This window comes from Ovis canadensis, chromosome 15 (assembly GCF_042477335.2).
Source record: "Ovis canadensis isolate MfBH-ARS-UI-01 breed Bighorn chromosome 15, ARS-UI_OviCan_v2, whole genome shotgun sequence".
In the NCBI taxonomy this organism is placed as follows: Eukaryota; Metazoa; Chordata; class Mammalia; order Artiodactyla; family Bovidae; genus Ovis; species Ovis canadensis.
The window spans coordinates 58,613,065-58,636,264 of NC_091259.1; the positions used below are offsets into that span (position 1 = coordinate 58,613,065).

General features: G+C 41.1%; 1 protein-coding gene across 5 annotated transcripts in view; it reads left to right on the top strand.

Annotated features, from left to right (window-relative positions):
• RNF121 (ring finger protein 121) overlaps positions 1–23,200 on the top strand; it is an 84,359-nt gene that overhangs the window by 42,014 nt on the left and 19,145 nt on the right. For all 5 annotated transcript variants that reach the window (XR_011249220.1, XM_069553479.1, XM_069553482.1 and 2 more), the window contains 3 exons: positions 15,671–15,825; positions 19,306–19,413; positions 22,257–22,377. Coding sequence is in view for 4 of the 5 variants with exons in the window: in XM_069553479.1 (XP_069409580.1) it covers positions 15,671–15,825; positions 19,306–19,413; positions 22,257–22,377 (384 nt within the window). In the remaining variant the exon portion in view is untranslated. The remainder of the gene's footprint in view (positions 1–15,670; positions 15,826–19,305; positions 19,414–22,256; positions 22,378–23,200) is intronic.

Here is a 23,200-nt window from a genome sequence, read left to right on the forward strand (position 1 = left end):
CTTCTTTGTTTTCTGCCATAAGGGTGGTGTCATCTGCCTAACTAAGGTTATTGATATTTCTCCTTGCAATCTTGATTCCAGCTTGTGCTTGATCCAGCCCAGCATTTCTCATGATGTACTCTGCATCTAAGTTGAATAAGCAGGGTGATGATTATTTATGTCAAGGAGCCTTGACGTACTCCTTTCCCTATTTGGAACCAGTCTGTTGTTCCATGTCTAGTTCTAACTGTTGCTTCCTGACCTGTGTACAGATTTCTCAAGAGGCAGATCAGGTGGTCTGGTATTCCCATCTCTTTCAGGTAATAGCAATTACTAATTCAGTAAATGTCAGTAATAGCTAACATTTATTGAATTCTTACTATGCCAGCCACTGTTCTAAGCATTATATATATATACCCCATTTAATCCTCACTATAATCCAATGAATACTGTTGCCTCCAATTACAGATAAGGAACTGAGACAGAATGGCTAAGTGACCTGCTCTAGTGGTAAAACCATTATTTGAACCCAGACAGTTTTACTCCAGAGCTTTTAGTTTTAAACCCCAAATAATTCTTTTTCTCTAGTATGTGCTTTTTCAGACCTCTTATAATGTGGCCAGAGATGTCCAGGGGTCTGTAACCCACAGAATGGGAACTGCTAAACTATCTTTTAACCCTCCTAATAGCCCTTGAGGTAAGTGCTGTGAACAAACTGAGGTCCAGAGAGTTCAGGCATGCAGGAGAAACTGATTGATAAAGACATGATTTGAATCCAGATCTTCTGTTTCACGTTTCATAGTTTTGACTGTGCTTCTGGAAAGGATTTTCTATTGGGGGAACCAAAGGATAATCTAAAGCATAGGAGGAAGAGAGACTAATTTTGCCTTTGAGCTGGCACATGTTCCAGACATTACTGGCATAGCCATCTCAGGTATTGTCATGTACCTCAAGTAGAGACGTCTGTATTTTCAGGTTATAGTGCGTGGAATGACCACGTGACACCAAGGCTTTTTGAACTAGGCACCATCCAACAGACAAAGCCGTCTGGGTGGAGCTTGATGTCTAGACCCTGTTAGGCTTCACCCTGCCATGTGAGATAAGTTACTTGTTTCTCCTTGTGTGCTTACAATACCTATTCTACAAAATGGGGATTATCAGGATAGTTTAATTGAACCTAGAAACTAAGAAAAATCTTAAGTCAAATGTCAAGTGAACCCACTTTGCATTTCTGTGCTTGTATTTAGAAATGATTATATAATGTTAGCTTATCTGCAGAGATTTTTGAAAATCTCTGAAGAATTGAAGATGCATATATATACTGCAGTGTCTTTTCGTATGTATTTTTTAAAAAAGCAATGACGTCCTTACTTAAAACAGTATCTTAAGAAAAAAACCTGATGGAGAAAATGAGAGGATGCTCTGCCTGGGCTGGTAACCCTCACCCCTCCGCTTTCTCAAGAACATATATAGGACTCATCAGAGTGTTAGAAAACCACTAATGTGCCATTCACTAGTTAATCCTTAATAGGAATGTGATTGTAAATTAATGAGGCCAGTTGTATAAGGAAATGCACAGTCATCTCATTACTTATTGCCATGCCCTGTAAACATTATGCTGAAGTGTGTTGGTGAGAGGACATGCTAGCATTATAGCATGTCTTGCACCGAGAAACTTAAACTCTTATCTTTAGAAAATTGGAAGAGGAAATCTGTATGTCCTACTTTATGCTACTCTTATACAATAATTATCTATATTGGTTTTGTTAAAACTTTGATTAACTTGGATACAGTGAATATTTTTACTGCTTTAAAATACTAACTTTGGAAGAAGAAAAATTCCAAGATGTATGTACACAATGGCATCTCCTGTCCTTTTTTAAGCTTATCAGAAGTTGGAGCTGTTTGCCTTGCAACAGTAAATACGCTAAGTCAGACTGTCTGACTTGATTAGCCAACACTCCTGCTTCCTGGCTATCTGACTTTGTACTTCTCTGAGACTCAGTTCTTCTTGTCTTTAAATTGGGGTCATGATGTCTGTCTCATGTGTTGTAGAAATTATATAAGATCACATGGCAAAGTATTTTGTAAACTCCAAAGCTAATGTTAGGGACTTTTTTGCTCCTATTCTTAAGAGGAAAAAAAGCTCAAGGCATAAAAATATCTTCAGATACTGTTTTATGTGGAAATGGAATAGAATTTTATTTTTGTTAAGGACAATTTCACATAACAGAATTCACTATTTTACCTGTTTTAAAGTGTATAATTCAGTGTCCTTTAGCATATCCACATTGTTGTGCAACCACTGTCACTGTTTAGTTCTAGAACATTTTCGTTACCCCAAAAAGAAGCTCCATGCCCATTAAGCAATCACTTCCCATTTCCCCCCTGCCAGCACACCCTGGCAACCACTAAGCTGCTTTCTCTGTATTTGCCTATTCTAGATAGAAATGGAATTGTACAGTGTGTGGCCTTTTGTGCCTGACTTCTTTCACTTAACAGTGTTTGCAAAGTTCATTCACACTGCAGTATCTACCAGTACTTTGTTCCTTCTATGGTTGTATAATATTCCATTGTGTGGATATACTGCATTTTGTTTATCCATTCATCAGTTGGTGGACACTTGAGTTGTTTCCACCTTTGGGCTGTTTTGAACAGTGTGGCTAAGAACATTCACTGTAAGTTTTTATTTGAACACCTATTTTCAGTTCTTGGATATATCCTAGAGTGGAATTGCTGAGTCATATATAACTTTATGTTTAACTTTTTGAGGAACTGCCAAATGGTTTTCTACAGCAGCTGTGCCATTTTACATTCTAACTCACATTCTATTGGGTTCCAGTTTTTCCAGGTTCTCACCGACACTTATTTTCCAATTTTTTTTTTTTTGGTATTATAGCCACATTATTTTGCATAAAAGTGGGATTTCATTGTGCTTTGATTTGTATTTCCCTAATGGTATTTATTTTGGGGGGGCTCCAAAATCACTGTAGATGGTGATTGCAGCCATGAAATTGAAAGACACTTACTCCTTGGAAGGAAAGTTATAACCAACCTAGATAGCATATTCAAAAGCAGAGACATTACTTTGCCAACAAAGGTCCATCTAGTCAAGGCTGTGGTTTTTCCAGTAGTCATGTATGGATGTGAGAGTTGGACTGTGAAGAAAGCTGAGCACCGAAGAATTGATGCTTTTGAACTGTGGTATTGGAGAAGACTCTTGAGAGTCCCTTGGACTGCAAGGAGATCCAACCAGTCCATTCTAAAGGAGATCAGTCCTGGATGTTCTTTGGAAGGACTGATGCTGAAGCTGAAACTCCAGTACTTTGGCCACCTCATGCGAAGAGTTGACTCGTTGGAAAAGACTCTGATGCTGGGAGGGATTGGGGGTAGGAGGAGAAGGGGACGACAGAGGATGAGTTGGCTAGATGGCATCACTGGCTCAATGGATGTGAGTTTGAGTGAACTCCGGGAGTTGGTGATGGACAGGGAGGCCTGGCGTGCTGCAATTCATGGAGTCACAAAGAGTCAGACACGACTGACTGACTGAACTGAACTAAATGGTGTTGAGCATCTTTTGATGTTTTTACTGGCTGGCTGTATATGTTTCTAGGAGAAACATCTCTTCAAGTTCTTTGCCCATTTTTTAATTGGATTTTTGTCCTTTTTTTTTTTTTTGACTGCACCATGTGGCTTACAGGATGTTAGTTCCCTGACTAACTGAGGCCATGGCAGTGAAAGCCAGGTTCTAACCACTGGAGCACCAGGGATTGTCCTTGGTTGTCTTTTTGTTCTTATTGAGTTATAGAAGTTCTTTATATAGTTTGGATACTACACCATCATTAGATATCTAATTCACAAGTATTTCTTCCCATTCTGCGGGTTCGGTTCAGTTCAGTCGCTCAGTCGTGTCCAACTCTTTGCAACCCCATGGTCCATAGCACGCCAAGCCTCCCTGTCCATCACTAACTCCTAGAGTATGCCCAGACTGAGTTGGTGATGCCATCCAGCCATCTCATCCTCTGTCATCCCCTTTTCCTCCTGCCTTCATTCTTTCCCATCATCAGAGTCTTTTCAAATGAGTCAGCTCTTCGCATTAGGTAGCCAAAGTATTGGAGTTTCAGCTTGAATGTCAGTCCTTCCAAAGAACACTCAGGACTGATCTCCTTTAGAATGGACTTGTTGGATCTCCTTGCAGTCCAAAGGACCCTCTGAAGAGTCTTCTCCAACACCACAGTTCAAAAGCATCAATTCTTAAGCACTCAACTTTCTTTATAGTCCATCTTTCACATCCATACATGACTACTGGAAAAACCACAGCTTTGACTAGACAGACCTTTGTTGGCAAAGCAATGTCTCTGCTTTTTAATATGCTGTCTAGGTTGGTCATAGCTTTTATTCCAAGGAACCAGCATCTTTTAATTTCATGGCTGCAGTCACCGTCTGCAGTGATTTTGGAGCTCCAAAATAAAGTCTGTCACTGTTTCCATTGTTTCCCCGTCTATTTGCCATGAACTGATGGGACCAGATGCCATGATCTACCCCATGAATGGTATGAAAATATCCAGTAAACCATGTTGTAAACTCACGGGCTGTCATTGAAGCTTTGTTGTTCCATTTATAGATCTCAGGCAGAGGAGATTTAGCATAATTCTTAGGGGCCCTAGGATTTTTGAAATGGTAAATGAACATTGTCTTCAACGTAAAGTCACCAGATGGGTTATCCTCTAAAGAAGAGAGTCAGTCAGTCTGTCCTTTGAAGCTTTGAAGCCAGGCATTTTCTCCCCCTCTCTCTGAAAGTCATAGATGGCATCTGTTTGAAAATCTGTCGTTTAGTGTAGCTACTTTCATTCATCATCTTAGTTAGATCTCCTGGATAACTTGCTGCCACTTCTCCATCAGCGTTTGCTGCTTCACCTTGCACTTTTATGTTGTGGAGATGGCTTCTTTCCTTAAACCTTATGAGCCAGCCACTGCTAACTTTAAACTTTCCTTCTGCAACTTCCCCACCTCTCAGCCTTCAGAGAGTTGATCTGGATTAGGCTCTGGCTTAGGGGAAAGGTGTGGCTGGCTTGATCTTTTATCCAACCACTGAAACTTTCTTTATGTCAACGGTAATATGGCTGTTTTGCTTTCTTATCATTCCTGTGTTCACTGGAGTAGCACTTTTAATTTCCTTCAAGAACTTTTCCTTTGCATTCACCACGTGGGTTAACTGGCACCAAGAGGCCTAACTTGTCTCAGCTTTTAACATGTCAGTGAGATTAAGCTTTCACTGAGCTTAGTCATTTCTAGCTTTTGGTTTAAAATGAGAGACGTGTGACTCTTCCTTTCACTTGAACACTCAAGGGTCATTGTAGGGTTGTTAATTGGCTTAATTTCAATATTGTGTCTCAGGGAATAGGGAGACCCAGGGAGAGGCGGGGGCTTCCCTGGTGGCTCAAAGAATAAAGAATCTGCCTGCAATGCAGGAGACCTGGGTTTGATTCCTGGGTTGGAAAGATCCCCTGGAGAAGGAAATAACAACCCACTCCAGTATTCTTGCCTGGAGAATTCCATGGACAGAGGACACTGGCAGGCTACAGTCCATGGGGTCGCAAAGAATTAGACACGACTGAGCGACTAACACTTTCACTTTTTCAAGGCGAGGGAGAGATGAGAAATGGGTGGTTAGTGGAGCACTCAGAACATAGACAGTGTTTGTTGATTGATTGTTATCGCATGTGAGCATAGTTTGTGGTGCTCCAAAACAGATACAGTAGTGACATCAAAGATCACTGATCACCATAACAAATATAATAATGATGAAATATTGTGAGAATTACCAAAATGTGACACAGAGACTCACATGAACTCAGTAAATGCTATTGGAAAAATGGCACCAATAGACTTGTTCAATGTGATGTTTATCTTAGTTACAGCAGTGATTCAGTAAACTTATTACAGAAATAATTTGCATAGCTGGGCCAGCATTCTTACAGAATTAAAAATGGAATTTCTTGGTCAAGTGGAATTGCCATTTAATTATTAATAGATCTTGTCAAGTTGCCCTTCACAAAAGTTATAGCAGTTTACAATCCCACCAACAGAAGTTAAACAGTGCTGTTACCCAGTGTTAAAGAGAATATAGAGAATCCTCAGTATTTTTAATCTTTGTCAAATCTAATATGGTGAAAATATCTAATTTAAAAATCAGGTAGTTCTGTAATGTTTAGAAACCAACAATCCTCTGCCTATCTCTATTCATCCTTTATATATTATATATATTTATATATATATATAATATAAATAAATAATATAAATATATATATATATTTTTACTTTTGAACATGTATTGACTTTCTGCCATGGAAAGTGGTGATTATCTTATACCACTATATCTATACCCATCACATACACACTTTTGCTCCTCCCAGTTTTTAGTAAATAAGTTTTCCCTATTTGCATTATTGTGACATGTAAATGTTATTCACAGCTCAACCATGTGGTATGTTCAGTCACATTTCTTTCCGTGCTTAGGATTATTTTAGAATGTTTCTTACTGATTTATAAGAGCTTTTTGTATATTAGGAATAAGCATTTTGACATATGTGTTGCAGTCTGTTTCCCCAGATTGCTCTGATTTTATTTTTAGGATTTGTACTTTATAGATTAGATTTTTGAACCGTCCTGTGGACTGAGGATTCTATTCCTTGCTGTTCTGTTTGGCTATCCCATCTTGTTAGTCCTTGTTTCTATCCTGGGACATCTAAAGTTCTCCCTGTCTAAAACAGATTTTAGGTACTTGCTATAGCTATGAGTTTACAGTTCAAACTGTGGTGATTAATAATGGTTAAAACTGATACAACATTGTAGAGCAACTATACTCCGAAAAATTAAAAAATTCTTTTGCTACTCAGATCTATGTAAAAAGTAAATGTTATTGTTATTTCAAAAAAACCCCAACATACACATATTAAACACATTAAAATGTCTGTGGAATAAAGAATGGGAATAAACAAGAATCAAAACAACTCCTTTGAGAATGTTGTGTAAAGGAGAAGCTCTCGGATTGTTGTTGAGTAGTAGAAACATGAGCTGTTTGAGGTTAGCTGTCAGAGCTTCACAGGGCATGCCAAGAAATGATAGAATTAATTGATAAGGCTCTGTTTCTCTTCAACTGAGTGAAATTTTCTATTCTTTACTAGTGCTGGTTGGTGGTCCAGCGTTCCATCAGGCACCCATGACCACTAAGTAGAAAAACACTAGCTCTGTTCGCCTAGACCACGTTTCTCAGTAGGGAGCATATTAACATTTTGGCCAGATGATTCTTTATTTTTTTCGGGGGCTATGAGGTGCATCGTAGGATATTTAGCACCAGCCCTGATTTCTACCTACAGTCTCCTCCCTCTGATTGTGACAACCGAAACTATCTCCAGACATTGTCAGTTGTCCCCTGGGGAGAAAATTCATCCATAATGAGAAATACTGTCCTAGACTTTAGAACCTAGAGCGGCACGGATGTTGCCAGCCATGAGGTTGATTATGAGCGAGTATGCCAATCTACTGGTTTCACTGTGAAGATTATCAAGCTTCTTTCTGTAATTTAGGAGTTCAAAGAAAGGACATTTTAGGTTAAAAGAAGAGTCTAAATTAACTGCTCTTGGGAACAAGCAATCCTACTGTTTTCTGTATTTAAATTTCAGGTACTGTTCTTTTCAGTAGCAGCAACAACTGTAATAATACCTTACACTGCTTTATAGTTTTGAATTTGTTGATTAAAAACAAAATACTTTTCTCATCTGTTATTGCTTTGGAACCTCAAATAGCTTTATAAGATAGGATAGGGGTTTGTCTCCATTTTTCAGATTAAGAAAATGAAGTGCAAAATCCAGATGTGATTTGCCAGGAGCACATGACCATCGTATTGGAGTGCCGGATGTAAAATCTGGTTCTTGGTTAAGTGCTCTTTCCATAGAGTACTCAACCATTTTTTGAGGTTTCCAAAAGTTTCAGGAGATTGTTGACAGTTCTGCCATAGTCATTTCTGTTTTTAACCCCTCCCTGCCCCGGATTTTCCTTTAATGACTTTTGCCCACATCCTCTTCTTGGATTTCAGTATTTTCGCAACCATCCCCACTTTGGTCTATGTTGTTTTGCCTCCTCCGGGTCCCCCCTAACTTGATGACCAGTGCTGGGAGGCAGCACTCGGGAGACAAGATCTGGGTTGGAAGCCTAGCCCAGGACTTGATGTTTGGTTTCTCTGTAGCTCAGTTTTCATCATCTATTCAGAGTCTAATCTTACTTGCTCCTTAGCTCCCTCAGGGATGTTAGGGGAAGGAGTAAGCCTATGCCTGGAAAAGTATCTATCCTATTTTTAAAGATCTCCAAGGAGAAGCTTTCATCATCCCTGTCTGTTACCAAATATAGTATCTTTTCAGACTCCTGTCTCCTGAACTGCTATTCCCTCCTGGAATGGATGAGTGGCAAAATCTCCTGCCTGGAAATCTTTAAAGTACTATAGATTTTTCTCAGACCGAGACAATAAGAGGGTCACTAGAATGTGGCTAGAAAATGCTGACTAAGATGGTAAAGGGTTGTAATCCACTTTCTGTGAGAAAAACTTTTCTCCCCAGAATATAATTAAAAACTCCTAAGTGTGATCAGCCTTCTCTGAGCCTTGCCTACCTCTTTAGGCTCATTTCTCACACCTCCCTCAGGTACCTGTGTACTCTCTCAAGGATACCTTGTTCCCACATCGTGATGCCTTTCTCCATCTGCACCTGTTGGACCGCCCAGGACAGAGATGATAGTTCCTCCACCTTGGGTGGGGCACTTCTGCTCTGCTTTCTTGGCCACCAGGACCTGCTCCATTATAGCACTTCTTACACTGCATTGTGGTTGTTTCTCCTCAGTAGACTTCTCCTTGAGAAGCTTTTGTTTATCAACTCTGAATTCCCCAGTCCTTAGCCTGGTGTCCAGTAAATGCCCAACAAGTATTGTTAAATGACTGCTTGAGTGACTTTTACCTGAGGAGGAGAAGACTTGAGGGAAAAAGACATAATTGGGGGTATTAGGAGAGTAGGCATAAGAAATAGGAAGTAAATATACTCTGCACTTCTCTGAGGAACAAGAATTTGACCCAGAGGCAGAAGGTAGACAAAGGCAGGTTTTTTCAGGTCAGCAATAGGAAAGAACTGTCTAGCACATCTTTTATCACTGGAATATCTGCTTCTTATGATAAGGTTGACCATTTTCCAGGGGTGTGGTAGGAGATAATTGCCAACCAAGTTTTTGCCCTTTGGAATATTCTAGCAATACTTGGGGTCTTGCTGCTGCTAAGTCACTTCAGTCGTGTCTGACTCTGTGCAACCCCATAGATGGCAGCCCACCAGGCTCCCCCATCCCTGGGATTCTCCAGGCAAGAACGCTGGAGTGGGTTGCCATTTCCTTCTCCAATGCATGAAAGTGAAAAGTGAAAGGGAAGTTGCTCAGTCGTGTCCGACTCTTCGCGACCCCATGAACTGCAGCCTACCGGGCTTCTCCATCCATGGGATTTTCCAGGCAAGAGTACTGGAGTGGGGTGCCATTGCCTTCTCCACTTGGGGTCTTACCAGGTCACAGAAACCATGCTGACTATATTTGCTTGCTGGGCTTCTGAATGATCTTCAGATAATAGTAACGCCTTCCTTTAGTTTTGTCCAGGCCTGTTATCCCAGCGTCCTCAGCTGTTTGTCATGTGATTTGGTTTCCAGACCCTTTGTAATCCTGGCTACTCTGTTATGGTCGTGTCTCTTCATCAGTGTTCTTTGTACATCGTGGACCTAAACCAGATCTCAGGGCCGAAGGATTCTTTGACAGAGCAGAGAACGGTAGAGCTACTTGCTCCTTCATTCAGGGTTTATTCTTAGTTAAGTAGCATAGTGTTGCCTTGGCTTTTGGATAATGACCCTGTTGGCATTTATTCCCTGGCAGTTTGTAGTCAGGTGAAACCCCTAGATCTCTTTCATGTGAGCAGCTCCTTCCCCATCCTATACTTGGGTAGTTGGTGAAGTTTCAGCCTGAGGTTTTGGTTCTTCCTTTCAGCTTACCAGATCGCAGAATGGTAGAGCTAGAAGAACTGTAGGAAAGAGCTTCATTCATTTTGGATCTTGTTTCTATTTTCCATGTTCACTGCCTTGCTCCTCTCTCGTCTCCCAAGTTTTGTGCTGCTCACAGTTTGATAAGCAATCCTTTGTATTTTCATCTGAATCATTCATGACAGTATTGATCAGAGCTATGGAGCATATCCCAGACCTTCTTCTGGTTGACCTCTGTCCATTTTTCAGCATTTTTTTTTTTTCAAGCTGATTCAAGCTGTGAGTCTCTTATTTTGTTGTGCTACCTGGACTTGTAGTTTTCATTTCATCCTTGGTATTCCTCTGCAGTCAAGCATAGTAGGTGATCTCTGTGCCCACAACACAGGCAAATAAGAAGTGATGGGAATCCTGAAAGTCAGACGTGCCTCTGGCAAGGGAGATAGTGTCCAGAGAAGGATGTAATCTGGAAGCTCTTTTTTGTTTTCATGAATTACAGTTTCTGAGATGAAAAAAATATAAACAAAGTCCATTTAAATAAGAGCTAGCTAACTCTTACTGTAGCATCTAACATAATCATGTCAACTGTGTAGTCTTGTGGAAAGGTAAGTGGGTTGTTGCTATTCTTGCCTTCCAGATCAGAGAAGCTGGGATTATTCCTCATTAAATGTTTGCTGAAAGAATCAGTAAGGTACAGTCAGTTTCAGGCTGGTCTTCACTTCAGCTTCATATTTGCAGATTCAGGGAAAGAGGATGAATGGCTTTCATACACACATGTGCGCTTGCATACACACACACACACACACACACATGCACAAACACCATAATGAAATCTCCTTCAGAACCAGCTTCGCTTGTGGCTTCCCTTGTGACTCAGCTGGTAAACAATCCCCCTGCAATGTGGGAGACCTGGGTTCGATCCCTGGGCTGGGAAGATCGCCTGGTGAAGGGAAAGGCTACCCACTCCAGTATTCTGGCCTGGAGAATTCCATGGACTGTATAGTCCATGGGGTAGTAAAGAGTTGGACACAACTGAGGGACTTTCACTCTTCAGAGCCAGCCAGAGCACTGCCATTCCTGGCCAGTCTCCCCTTGACAGCTTCTGCCAGCACCGCTGCATCTCTCCTCTGAACTCCCATATCAGTGCTTGATGCTTTGCATGACTGCCCAGTTCCTGCATTTATGTCTCATTACCCCAGATGCTGGAGAAGTTAGGGCCACGGCTTCCCTTTGTTTTGTGCCTCTCAAGGCATCAGGTATAAAAAAAAGTGAAGTCTCTCAGTCGAGTCCAACTCTTTGCGACCCCATGGACACCAGGCTCCTCCGTCCATGGGATTTTCTAGGCAAGAGTACTGGAGTGGGTTGCCGTTTACTTCTCCAGGGAACTTCTAAGCCACCACTTGATCTTATTTGGTTAAACAAACTGTTGAACCAGAATGTTGCCACCAGATGGCACCAGAGTCCCTGCCATTAGTCTTGAGAATTTTGAGTAACTTTGAGCCATTTATTGCCAAGCTAGCCATTAAAAATGCCTTCAACTTAATTTATTAAGCAGAATGCCCTACAGTAGACACAAATAAATTAACCAGGCAGAATTGTAACTTACCATTTTCCCCGTGGTAAACTGTTGTGTTCACCCAGCCCCTCTGCCTGCCCTTTGTGACCTGGGCTCTCACCCCAGCAGCTGCTTTCAAGGCCCTGAACAGAATCTGGCTTTCAGACTTCCCTGGCAGAGAGTGTCTAATACCTCACCACTTTTAATATGTTGATTATTTTAGTTCTCACTGCAATCTTTGCTCCCTTATATATGTGACTTTAGGAATTTTCAATCATGTGAAGCCATAGTAAGAGTTCTCATTTATTTAAGCAACTGTGCTTACTATGCAGCTGTGCTTATGGTTTTATACACATTGTTGCCATTGAAATAATTTTTTTTTTAGTCACTCAGTCATGGCTGACTCTGAAACTTCATGGATTCTGCAACTTCCAGACTCCTCTACCTATGGGATTTTCCAGGCAAGAATACTGGAGTGGGTTGCTGTTTCCTTCTCGAGGGGGTCTTCCTGACTCAGGAATTTAACCCATGTCTTCTGCATTGCAGGCTGATTCTTTACCATTGAGCCACCTGGAAAGCTGCCATTGAAATAAAAGAGCTATCATATAGAATCCTTACATTATATTTATTACATTACTTGTATTGAATGCTTGCCTTGTTGGGTACTGTTCTGAAAGTTTTCCATTCATTAACACATAATCTGTATAGCCTAATGGAGTAGATACTGTTAACTTCATTTATACTTTAAAAAACTAAGGCTCTCTGAGCTGAGTGACTTGCCTAGGTAACAGAAAGTAGCTATATTGGGATACATATCTAGATATCTTTAATTCTAAAGTCACTAGTCATTTCACTATATTATATCATTCTACTATGTCCACTTGATCTTTAATGATTTTTTCTTCTTTAGAAAGGGTCTAAAGTTTTATTGAGTCATTAAATAAGGATTTGATCTTTGTTATTAGCCTGCTGCTAGACTGTTAGCTCCTTGAAGAAAGGAACTAGAAGTCATGTTTATTTCTCTTCCCATTAAATGTACAGTAAATACTTGATGGATGAGTGAGAGTGAACACTGCCTTCACTCTCCCAGGGAGTCTGGGATACAAGGCTCAGATAAGGTCTAACAGAACCTTAGTGTGCTAGAACTTAAAGGGCTTTGAAAATCATGTCAAACCCTCCTTGGGGTGACCTAATGATTTGGAGGCAGATCAGAACTAGAATCCAGGTTTGCAGGGCTTCTACCGGGACATCTGTTTCGAAGAACCTAAAGTGAAAGTCACTCAGTCGTGTCCGACTCTTTGCGACCCCATGGACTGTGGCCTGCCAGGCTCCTCTAATCATGGAATTCTCCAGGCAAGAATACTGGAGTGGGTTGCCATTTCCTTCTCCAGGGTATCTTCTTGACCCAGGAATCGAACGCAGGTCTCCTGCATTGCAGGCAGATTCTTTACCAACTGAGCTACGAGGGAAGCCCAGACTTACTCCTAACTATGTCTTTGTTCCACCGTGAATAAAATCCAGTTTCTAACCCAAAATGTGCATAGCTACAGCTCATGTGGGGATAATTATCTTAACTTGCTTCCCACCCACCCCCTCCCCACCAGAACCTGCTATTGGTGATGGGGAGTGAGAAAGAGGCTGTGAGGGCAGGCTGGTTGTTTTTATGTAAAAAGCCAAATTTTTGGAAAAAGCTGGAAGTAGACAAGAATTCCTGTTCTTTCTCAGAGAAAACATATGTGACTGGACCATGTGATTGATTTCTTCTCAAGTCTCTGGGCCTACTGCTTTATAAACACTCCCATGAGCCTGTCAGAGTAAATGATATGAAGGCTGACGACCATGCAGCCCTTCTTTCCACACCCACCTTCATCTACCCACTTTCAGTGTCACGACTCTAGTTGCCTTATCCCCTAGTTTAAATAATCTGCAGTTGTTTGTTGTGATGCACTTTTCTGGTCTCCTCCATGTATCTCCTAGAATGTCACGTAGAGCATTATTTGGGGAGCCATTTGTTAGTACGTCTGGTGCTTCCACACTTTTTTTTGTAAGGCCAGAATTTTTTATTCCATCTAATTTTTATTTTTTAATTACTTTTTATTTAGTATTGAAATATAGCCCATTAACAATGTGTGATAGTTTCAGGTGGACAACAAAGGGACTCAGCCATACATATACCTATGTGTTCGTTCTCCCCCAAACTCCCCTCCCTTTCAGGCTGCCACATAACACTGAGCAGCATTCCATGTACTACACAGTAGGTCCTTCTTGGTTATCCATTTTAAGCATAGCAGCGTGTACGTGTCCATCCCAAACTCCTTAATTATCCTTTTCCCCTATCCTTCCCTCCTTATAAGGCTAGGATATTTTAGAATGCTTCATTCAGGGCGTCAGCTGCATCTTCCTGTACAGTGAACTGGTCCTGAGGCTGCATTGTTCACTGAGCAGTGGGCAGACAGCACTAGAAGCTCAAAGGCAACGTGGCTGGTCACCATTCTCTTCCTCTGTCTCTCTCTCTTAAAATATATAAAATAACACTAAAAAACTAAAGCTTTTTCTTGCCACAGAGCAGTCTATAAAAGAGCAGTAGCTAAACACTAAAAAGATGGTTTTAGCTGCACTATCCAGTCTGATGTAGCAGTAGAACTCCTGAAATGTGGCTGGTCTCTTTTGAGATATATTGTAAATATAAAACATCAGATTTTAAAACCTTATTACAAAAAAAAAGAATAAAATGTTTCACGGGTAGTTTATATTGAGTATGTGTCAAAAGGGTAATATTTTAGACGCACTGGGTTAAATAAAATATATTAAAATTAAGATCATCTGCATCTCTTTGCTTTTTTAAAGCATAGCTATTATAAAACTTAAAATTACACATATGACTCATGTTATATTTGGACTAGGCAGCACTAGTCTAGAAATCCTCAAGAGTAAGTATTTTCTCAAAAGTTTTCTCCTCTGTGGAACTTTAGGATGCTAGCTGCTATTGTCCTCTCTATAGCCACCCCACTTTTTAAAAAATATATTCTTTCATTTCATTTAATACCAGGAGGAAAGCCTCTAAGTGCCAGTTATCTTTTTTATACCTGCTACTCACCTGAGAAGAGTGCCATCTAGTGAGAGTTGGGTGGTTGGGGAAGGAGAAGACTTGGGGAAGCAGAAGACTGGTGTTGGTCCCAACTTCTGACTTAGAATCATTTTATACATTTGGAACACCTTAGCTAACAAGTCTGAGGTGGAAGGAGGGAAAGTAAAATAGATGCTCTTATAACAGAAATGTGCCTCTCTCTTAAGGTTCTAGTCTTGCTTTCCCCTCAGTTATCTAAATTTATTGAGGATCTATCATGGGCCAGAGTATGGCCTTGTCGCTGCTCTCAAGGAGCTTACAGTAAGGTAGAGAATGAATTCGAACCTAACCTCACACTCTAGATAAGCACTGTAATGATGGTAGAAAGGAAAATGCTTTTGGAGCACTGGGAAATCATGATTTATTCTGCCTAGCAGAATAAGAATGTGTCTCTCATGAGGTGCTCTCAGGCTGAAAGGCAGGTGGGAAGGATGTTTTAATCTCAGAGCGGGACACCTTGACTGCAGTTATGGGGAATGGTAGAAGATGATCCTGAAACAGTAGTTTGGAGCTCCATTGTGGGAGATATGACTGCCTAAGGATGTTGGGCCTAAGGATGTCAGATCTTATCTATAGAAAGGGGGACCTCAGAGGGTTCTAAGCAGTGGAGTGACATGTTCACAACTGAGTATGCTCCTGGGAAGGATAGATTGGAGCAGAGACATTGAATTCAGGGAGACTTAATAAAGAGGTCATGGTCAGCCAGGTAAGAGACAGCAAGGGCTCAAATGGAAAGGAAAGAGCAGGTACAATGAACAGTTGGGTGGGGGAAAAGGTTCGTGTCAAGCATGGTCCCAGGGTTTCTAACTTGGGTCACTAGGAGATGCTTTTATCCAAAACTGGAAGCGCACAGAGGATCAGGCTAAAATGGAACACAAAAGATATGCTCTGGATTTGTGGTTGGAGCTACAGAGGAAGCTGGCTAGAGCTGAAGTGCTTATGTTTGTGTTTCAGATGGTGACCCTCTTTCAGATGTGGGTTGTTCCCCTCTATTTCACAGTGAAGCTGCACTGGTGGAGGTTCCTAGTGATCTGGATCTTGTTCTCCACTGTCACAGCCTTTGTCACCTTCCGAGCCACCCGAAAACCACTAGTCCAGACAACCCCAAGGTGAGAATTTAGCTAGTGGGTAGTGGGAAGGAGCCAAGTTTCCTGAAACTAATGGATTGGGATGCATGGGAGGTGGGTGGGCTTAAACTGAAAAAAAAATTGCAGTTTTTATCTGCCAAGATTACTTGGCACACAGCCCCACCAAAACAAGCTGATTGGGAGATCTCCTGCCCCATTCACAGAATAAAACCACCCAAATATTTCCCTATAGCTTACCTTACGGTTTACATCAAGGTCTGTTTATATTAAAAGCTAACAATATAAGTAAGCAAATCCTGGTCCTCATGGTCTCATTTTAAGTGTTGTTTTCTTCTGTGAACTCTTCTCTGATCTCTAAGTAGATTTTCTGTCACATTCTCTTCCTAGTGTTCTGTAGCTTTCCTTCATAGAGCTTATCACAGTTTATGACTGAATATTATTTTAAGTGTCTGTCTCCCCCACTAACTAACTGTGAGATCAGGAGCCACATCCATGTTGTTTGTCACTGTATATCCAGGCTCTGCCAAAGGGCCTGGCACATAGTAGCCTACTGTGAATTTTGTTGAATGAATGAATCTCAGCAAATTTAAACTGGAGAATTATAACAAACAATACTTCCTTCTTTGGTCACAGAGCAGCCCCTTCCTGTATAATTCTTTGTATTTCCAAATGCATTTCTCATCTGATCCTCCCAACCAGCTTGTGAGGTCATTTATATCTATGCTTGACAGAAAAAAAAAGAGAGATTTTCTCATTCATTCATTCAACAAGCACCTGCTCTGTGTCAGGCCCTGTGCTGAGTGCTGGGGATACAGAGCTGAATAAGACATGGTCCCTGCCCTCAAGGAGTACTCGTTTTAATGGAGGAGATGGACAAGAAAGCAGCTGTTTCAGTGCAGTTGGTAAGTGCTGTGAGACACGTGTACAGGTCCAGGAGAGCCTAATAGAGGAACTGGCCAGTCTCAGAGTTGTGACTATATGATCCAGAGACCTCCAACTTGAAACTTACTCGTTTTCCCATGCTTCTTATGTTCTACTTTACTGCCAGCCTTTTTTTGGCCTTCTATTCTTCTACATGTTTGTTTTAATTCTGCAAAGTAAAGGTTACTTACAAGGTGAAGTCAGTGATCCAGAAGCTCCTCTCTGGCTATGGTAGTTCGTTGTCATGGAGAAGGAAATGGCAACCCACTCCAGTACTCTTGCCTGAAAAATCCCATGGACAGAGGAGCCTGGTAGACTACAGTCCACGGGGTCGCTAAGAGTCAGCACGACTGAGCGACTTCACTTTCACTTTTCACTTTCATGCATTGGAGAAGGAAATGTCAGCTCACTCCAGTGTTCTTGCCTGGAGAATCCCAGGGACGGGGGAGCCTGGTAGGCTGCCATCTATGGAGGTGCACGGAGTCGGACACAACTGAAGCGACTTAGCAGCAGCAACAGTTTGTTGTTACTGTTGTTTAGTTGCTAAGTTGTGTCTGACTCTTTCGTGAGCCCATGGACTTCAGCTCGCCAGGCTCCTCTGTCCATGGGATTTCCCAGTCAAAAATACTGGAGTGGGTTTCAATTTCCTTCTTCTAGGGATCTTCCCTACACAGGGATCAAACCTGCATCTCCTGCTTGGCAGGAAAGTTCTTTACCACTGAGCCACCTGGAAAGTCTCCTACATTAAAAGCCATCATAAAATATACAGGCTCTGGAGCCAGATAGCTGTGGATTGGAAATCCCCAGGCCTGCCATTTGTTAATTATATGACCCATATGACTGCATGTTTCTCAGCCTTGAATTCTTTATCCCTAAAAAATGTGATAATAATTGCTATCTCATATAGGGTAATATGAAGAGTGTAATAAAGCATGTTAAGCATCATCAGATAATTTAAATATCTTAGCTAAATGACTGAAAATACGTTTATAACATGAGAAGTTTTCAGTGATGATTAACAACTAGCATTCAGTAATGCTTTACAGTTTCAAAGCACTTTCATAAACATCCACATTTATTTATGCAGCATTTATTGATCATGTATTTTATACACTAGGAAATGGGCTAGTACAATCCAGTGAGAAAGGTAGTAAGGGGTTCCTATTTTAGGACTTAATAAACTTGTCTCAAGTTAATATGACTCATCTGGGGTTACTTAATCCACGTTCCTCCTAAAATGCCATATCCTTTCCACTGTATCTCACTCCCAGCTGATCATTGCAAACTCTGGATGGTGGAGCTTCTGTGGTCTTTGAAGGTGGACACTGCAAGGTGTTTGGGTCCCTTTGCTAACCTGAGAAGTCATTACACCCTTGCTTAGCCACAGCAGGGAGGCCCAAGCAGGGACCTTGAGCATCTTCCCTGAGGCCCAGCAGAGTGACAGTAACCTCATTGGCTCTCAATAGCTAGACAAACTTGCTGAGTTGATCTTTAGCTCTCCTTGCTGGTAGAACAGTGGCCCATGATAAAAGGGACCTACGTCCACAGCATTTAAAAGGCTCTGGTACATTCTGGGAGCTGTCTTTCCTCTCCGAACCTACTTGCAGTCAACCAACCAGATTCCATACTTCTTTTCATTGGATCCTAGGGAGCATGGCTCCTCTTTGAGGAGAATCTCATACCCCCATCCAACCCCCACTCCCCAACCCACACTACTGTCACACACACACATCCAAATGTATTCTTTGAGTGCCTCCTTCGTTATCCCTTCTCTTCCAAGGGAGAAAAAAAATTCAGAAGCAAACTCATTAGACATTATTCATTTTGTTATTGTTCTATGGCTTAGAACAAAGCAGTATTCAGATTAACCATGCCCAGTTACAAAAGCCTGTAGCTAATTCTACCTCTTATTCATCTTTCCTTGAATCCTCTTTCCTGACAAGAATACCTGTTTCCTTCTGAGCATAGCTGTAGTTACTGATTTTCACTTCCTTATCCAGCTAACCTAAATTTGAGATGACATAGTTGTCTGAGGTTAGGCAGGCATTCTTTGTTTGATGTTGAAACCTTGTCTTTAAAAAAAAAAAAAAGAAAGAAAAATTGAAGGATAATTGCTTTACAGAATTTTGTTTTCTGTCAGACATCAACATGAATCAGCCATAGGCATACATTTATCTCCTCTCTCTTGAACCTCCCTCCCATCTCCCTCCCCATCCCACCCCTCTAGGTTGATACAGAACCCCTGTTTGGGTTTTCTGAGACATACAGCAAATTCCCGTTGGCTATCTATTTTACATATGTTGAAACCTCCTTTTTAATGCTCCCTTTTCTTCCCTTGGTTTGAGACCAGGAAAATATAAATACCAAAATACAAATACAAAATACCTCCCGGGTATGTGGAGGTGTTTTTCAATTGAGGGAGTAATCAGCCATGTATAGTAACTGAAGTTGCTCAATATAAGTCCTAAGCAAAGAGCCTGATGTCCCCATTAATGTGAGAGAAAGGAATTCTGGTGATGCAGAGGCTCTAGGCCAGTGTTTCTGGGTCAGCATTACACTAATTTTTTCTCCTTTCTCCAGGTTGGTTTATAAGTGGTTCCTGCTGATCTATAAAATCAGCTATGCCACTGGCATCGTTGGCTACATGGCTGTCATGTTTACCCTCTTTGGTCTTAACTTATTATTCAAGTGAGTACCCTTTGCTTTTGTTTTTGCTAGTGTTTGGGGAGAAGGGACTGGTGAGATGTACCTTTGCTCCTGGGACAAGTCCTGAGTATTAGCAAGAGGAACATGGCACTTAGGATAGGCCACTGGGGCTGTGGAGGATGGGAGGATGGCTGTCCCCTCTATGATTTTGTGCTGGCAAAGAGAAAGGAATGTCTGGATAATACAGAGTTAAGAGTCTCAAACCATTGGTTGTACTTTCTAAGAATTTATATTTTAATGGAAAACTATAATAACAAAAATAAGCATAATAATGATTATAACCAATTACCCATAACTCCATCACCCCAGCAGAACCATTTTCCTTTTCCATGTGTGTATTGTTTCTTACAACATCCACTCTACCTTAGCGGTCTTATGTTCAAGGAGAGTAGGAGTTGGCAAACGACATCCTATGGGCCAAATTGACCTGCCTTCAATTTTTAGAAAATAAAACACTTCTGCTGAAACACTCATTTGTTTACACATTGCTTGTTACTGTTTTTGCAGTAACACAGCAGAGTTGAATAATTGTGGCAGAGACTTTTAGGGCCATAAACCTAAAATACTTACAATCTGGACCTTTACAGACAAAGTTTGCTGACCCCAGGCTAGACAGTTGAACTCATGGAACGGTTGGTTGCACCTGGCAGCAGATCCACTTAGAAAGATACAAGACCGGAAATAATAAGGCAGTGCCTGCTGGAGTCCTTACAGTAGTCCCAGGGCTGAGATGTGAGGGAATGAGACCACAAAGATGAGTGTGGGAGCCACCCAGGCCCAGAAGCCGCACTTCTCCAAGGAACACGTCAGGTTAAAACTCCCTGGATCCAGATACTGTGTTCTAATCACAGATCAGGTTCAACATAAGCATTGTTGCTTTGTAACACAGCTGACATTCTGCCTTTAAGAGATTTCTCAGGAGACAGAATTAACCTGTGGACTTTAAAGTCTTGCTCCGCTGTTGGGCATGTAGGTTGTTTTTCAGTGTACTGCTGCCGCAGATAACATTGCCGAGTTGCTTCCTAAGGATACACGACTAGGAGTGGGATTCTGGCTGTTACTTCCTATTGTTGTAAGCTTTCCAAAAGATCTGATTCAGCATACAGGTCCCCTCCCACCCTCCTGCTCATTAGAGCAAAAGCCAGATAATCCTGTCCTGGACTCTGGGACAATGACTATGACAATGATAATGACCCTGGGACTGGAGAGCACAATAAGTAGGGCAGAAAAGGGTAGAAATGTGGTTTCCTGGCTGAGGGAATGGGCGCTGTGGGTCGTGAGGAATTCTAAGCCTGGGACAGTGTGTTGAAGCTGGAGATTTAGGATTAAAATTTAAATTCATGACCACTGACCTCTTCCCCAAACTGAGTACACTGTACAGGAGTTTCTGATACTGAAAGATGTCAGTCCTACTTTATATAGTGAGAGGACAACCACGGAATTCTTCCTTCCAGGTGTAGTACAGGCTGAAAGAATAAACAGGTGCCACAGATATTTATAGGAATATATCAGTGAAGAGTCGTCAGGTCTCATCAAAGAAAACCCAGGTATTTCCAGATAGCTTCCTAACCTTTGTGATTAAAAATAGTAAAAACCAAGATTCTCCATGGTTTATGTTATGTCTTTAAAGGTATTTATTCTAGAATTATAATTTCTACTTCGATAAACTACATAAGGAGGAAAATATACTTGAGAATCTTGACCATTTTTATGATGCTAATTAGTTAATTGGTATAAGACCATGATATCAAATTAGTAGGTTACATATTACAAGATTGGTGGGCAAATTCAACTTTCTGAGATAAATGTAATTTACAGTCTTAAGTGAACACAATAAGTTCTTCATACAAATGTTTTAACAGATAGTTTTCTTTAATAAACATTTACAGACTCAAGTTTGCAAATTATTGGTCCATGAAATCACTAAAACAAGCTTCCTAATATTATAGGCATATTGTCCTTAGTGAGAAGACTTGAACCAAAATTTAACTTTGGTGATGTGATACAGAATATGTGTAGTTGCAACTTAAAATTGTATGTAACAGGTATATTTACTAACTGTATCTTTCTTTTTTAAAGCTGTGGTTAGAAAGCTTTTTTTTTTTTTTGTAAAAGACCAAATAAATATTTTAGGTTTCATGGGACAAAAGGCAAGATCTAGGATGCTTTATAGGTATTCACATAACAAGAGAGAAAACGCCTCCCTGCCCCATGTATTTGCCTGGGTGAACTGTCTCAGATGGTGGGCGTTCTTTGTGTCCACTTGCCATCAGGTGAAACATTCTCTAAAGGAGGGGCCTGATGGGGGTGGGTGAGCATTGGGATCAGTTTCAGTTTGCTCCAGTGACACTCAGAACCTGCTGTGCTCTTCCCTCCTGTTGGAGGGCTTGGCCATTTCAACTTAGGCAACTTGCTGGAGGTGAGGCAATTCATTAGTGAGTTGCGGACTTCCAGACTGAAAATCCCACTGTTTGGTGTGTAGTGGTTGCCAGTGGTGGAGTCCCCAATGTGTAAGTGTGAACCAGAACAGAGCCTAGGCCGCTCCAAGGCATGGTCATCAGTCACCAGAGGCAGGCACTGGAGACCCCGTGAGGAAATGGGCAGAAGGGATACTCTGACTTGGTCTTCACAGCTTCCAGTCCTAGCCTGTCAAGGAGGTGCCCACAGACCGTATGCAAACAGGCGGGACTTGGTTTTAGTTTGCCAATACTTGCTCTACTCTTGAGGCTTCCAATTTTAGGCGCTGCCTTATGTGTCCCAGAGTAGTAATACAAAGCAAGTGCATCTCAGGGCAAGTCTTACAGGCCATGCTGCTTCCCTTACAGGATCAAACCTGAAGATGCTATGGACTTTGGCATTTCTCTCCTCTTCTATGGCCTCTACTATGGTGTTCTTGAGCGGGACTTTGCAGAAATGTGTGCAGACTATATGGCATCGACCATAGGGGTGAGTTCACCTGGGCTTTTATTACTGTCTCCTGGCACCTTCAAAGAGTTCAGGATAGCATCACGTGTTTGATGGAAGAGATAAGCCGTACAAAATCCTTCAAGATGTGAGTGATTATATATGGAAATTCCCTCTTAAAAATTTGTAAAGCTAGATCTCAGAGGTACCCTGGAATTTTTAACTCTAAGCCATAAGGTAAAAGTCACTTTACCCTACAGGAAGTTGAGAGTCACTCAACAGATACTTATTTAATGTCTCCTGTGTCCCTAAGCACATCTAATGTGCTTAGATTAGAAAGGTGTACAAAAATAAACATGATCATTGCCCAAATGGAGTTTACTGTCAAGAGAGATGGGTATTAAAGTAATTTAAAACACCAATAAATTATATATGATACATTATATTATCATAATAATATATTACAAAATTATATTATTAGAAATTATAACTAATAAATATCAAGGGAGGTTCTTGATACTATGAACAAATACAGTTACAGCATCTGACCTAGTCTTGGGGCTCAACGGTGGCTTCCCTGGTGTGACTTTTGAGCTGACCTGAACAATGAGTGGGAGTTAACCAGATGAAGTGAAAAGTGAAGTGTGTACCAGGTAGAGGAAATAGCATGTTTAAGAGGCCTGTAGTGGGAGAAAAGGTGAGAATTTTGAGGAACTAAGGCTAACGTGGTTGTGGGGCTGAATTATAGTAGAAGTCTCTAGAGAAATAAAGGCTAGACTAGAAAAACCCATATAGGCCAAATGAAAGATTGTGATTTTTATACTAAAAATACTAAGGGTCTAAGATAGAAAATGGTATCATCAGA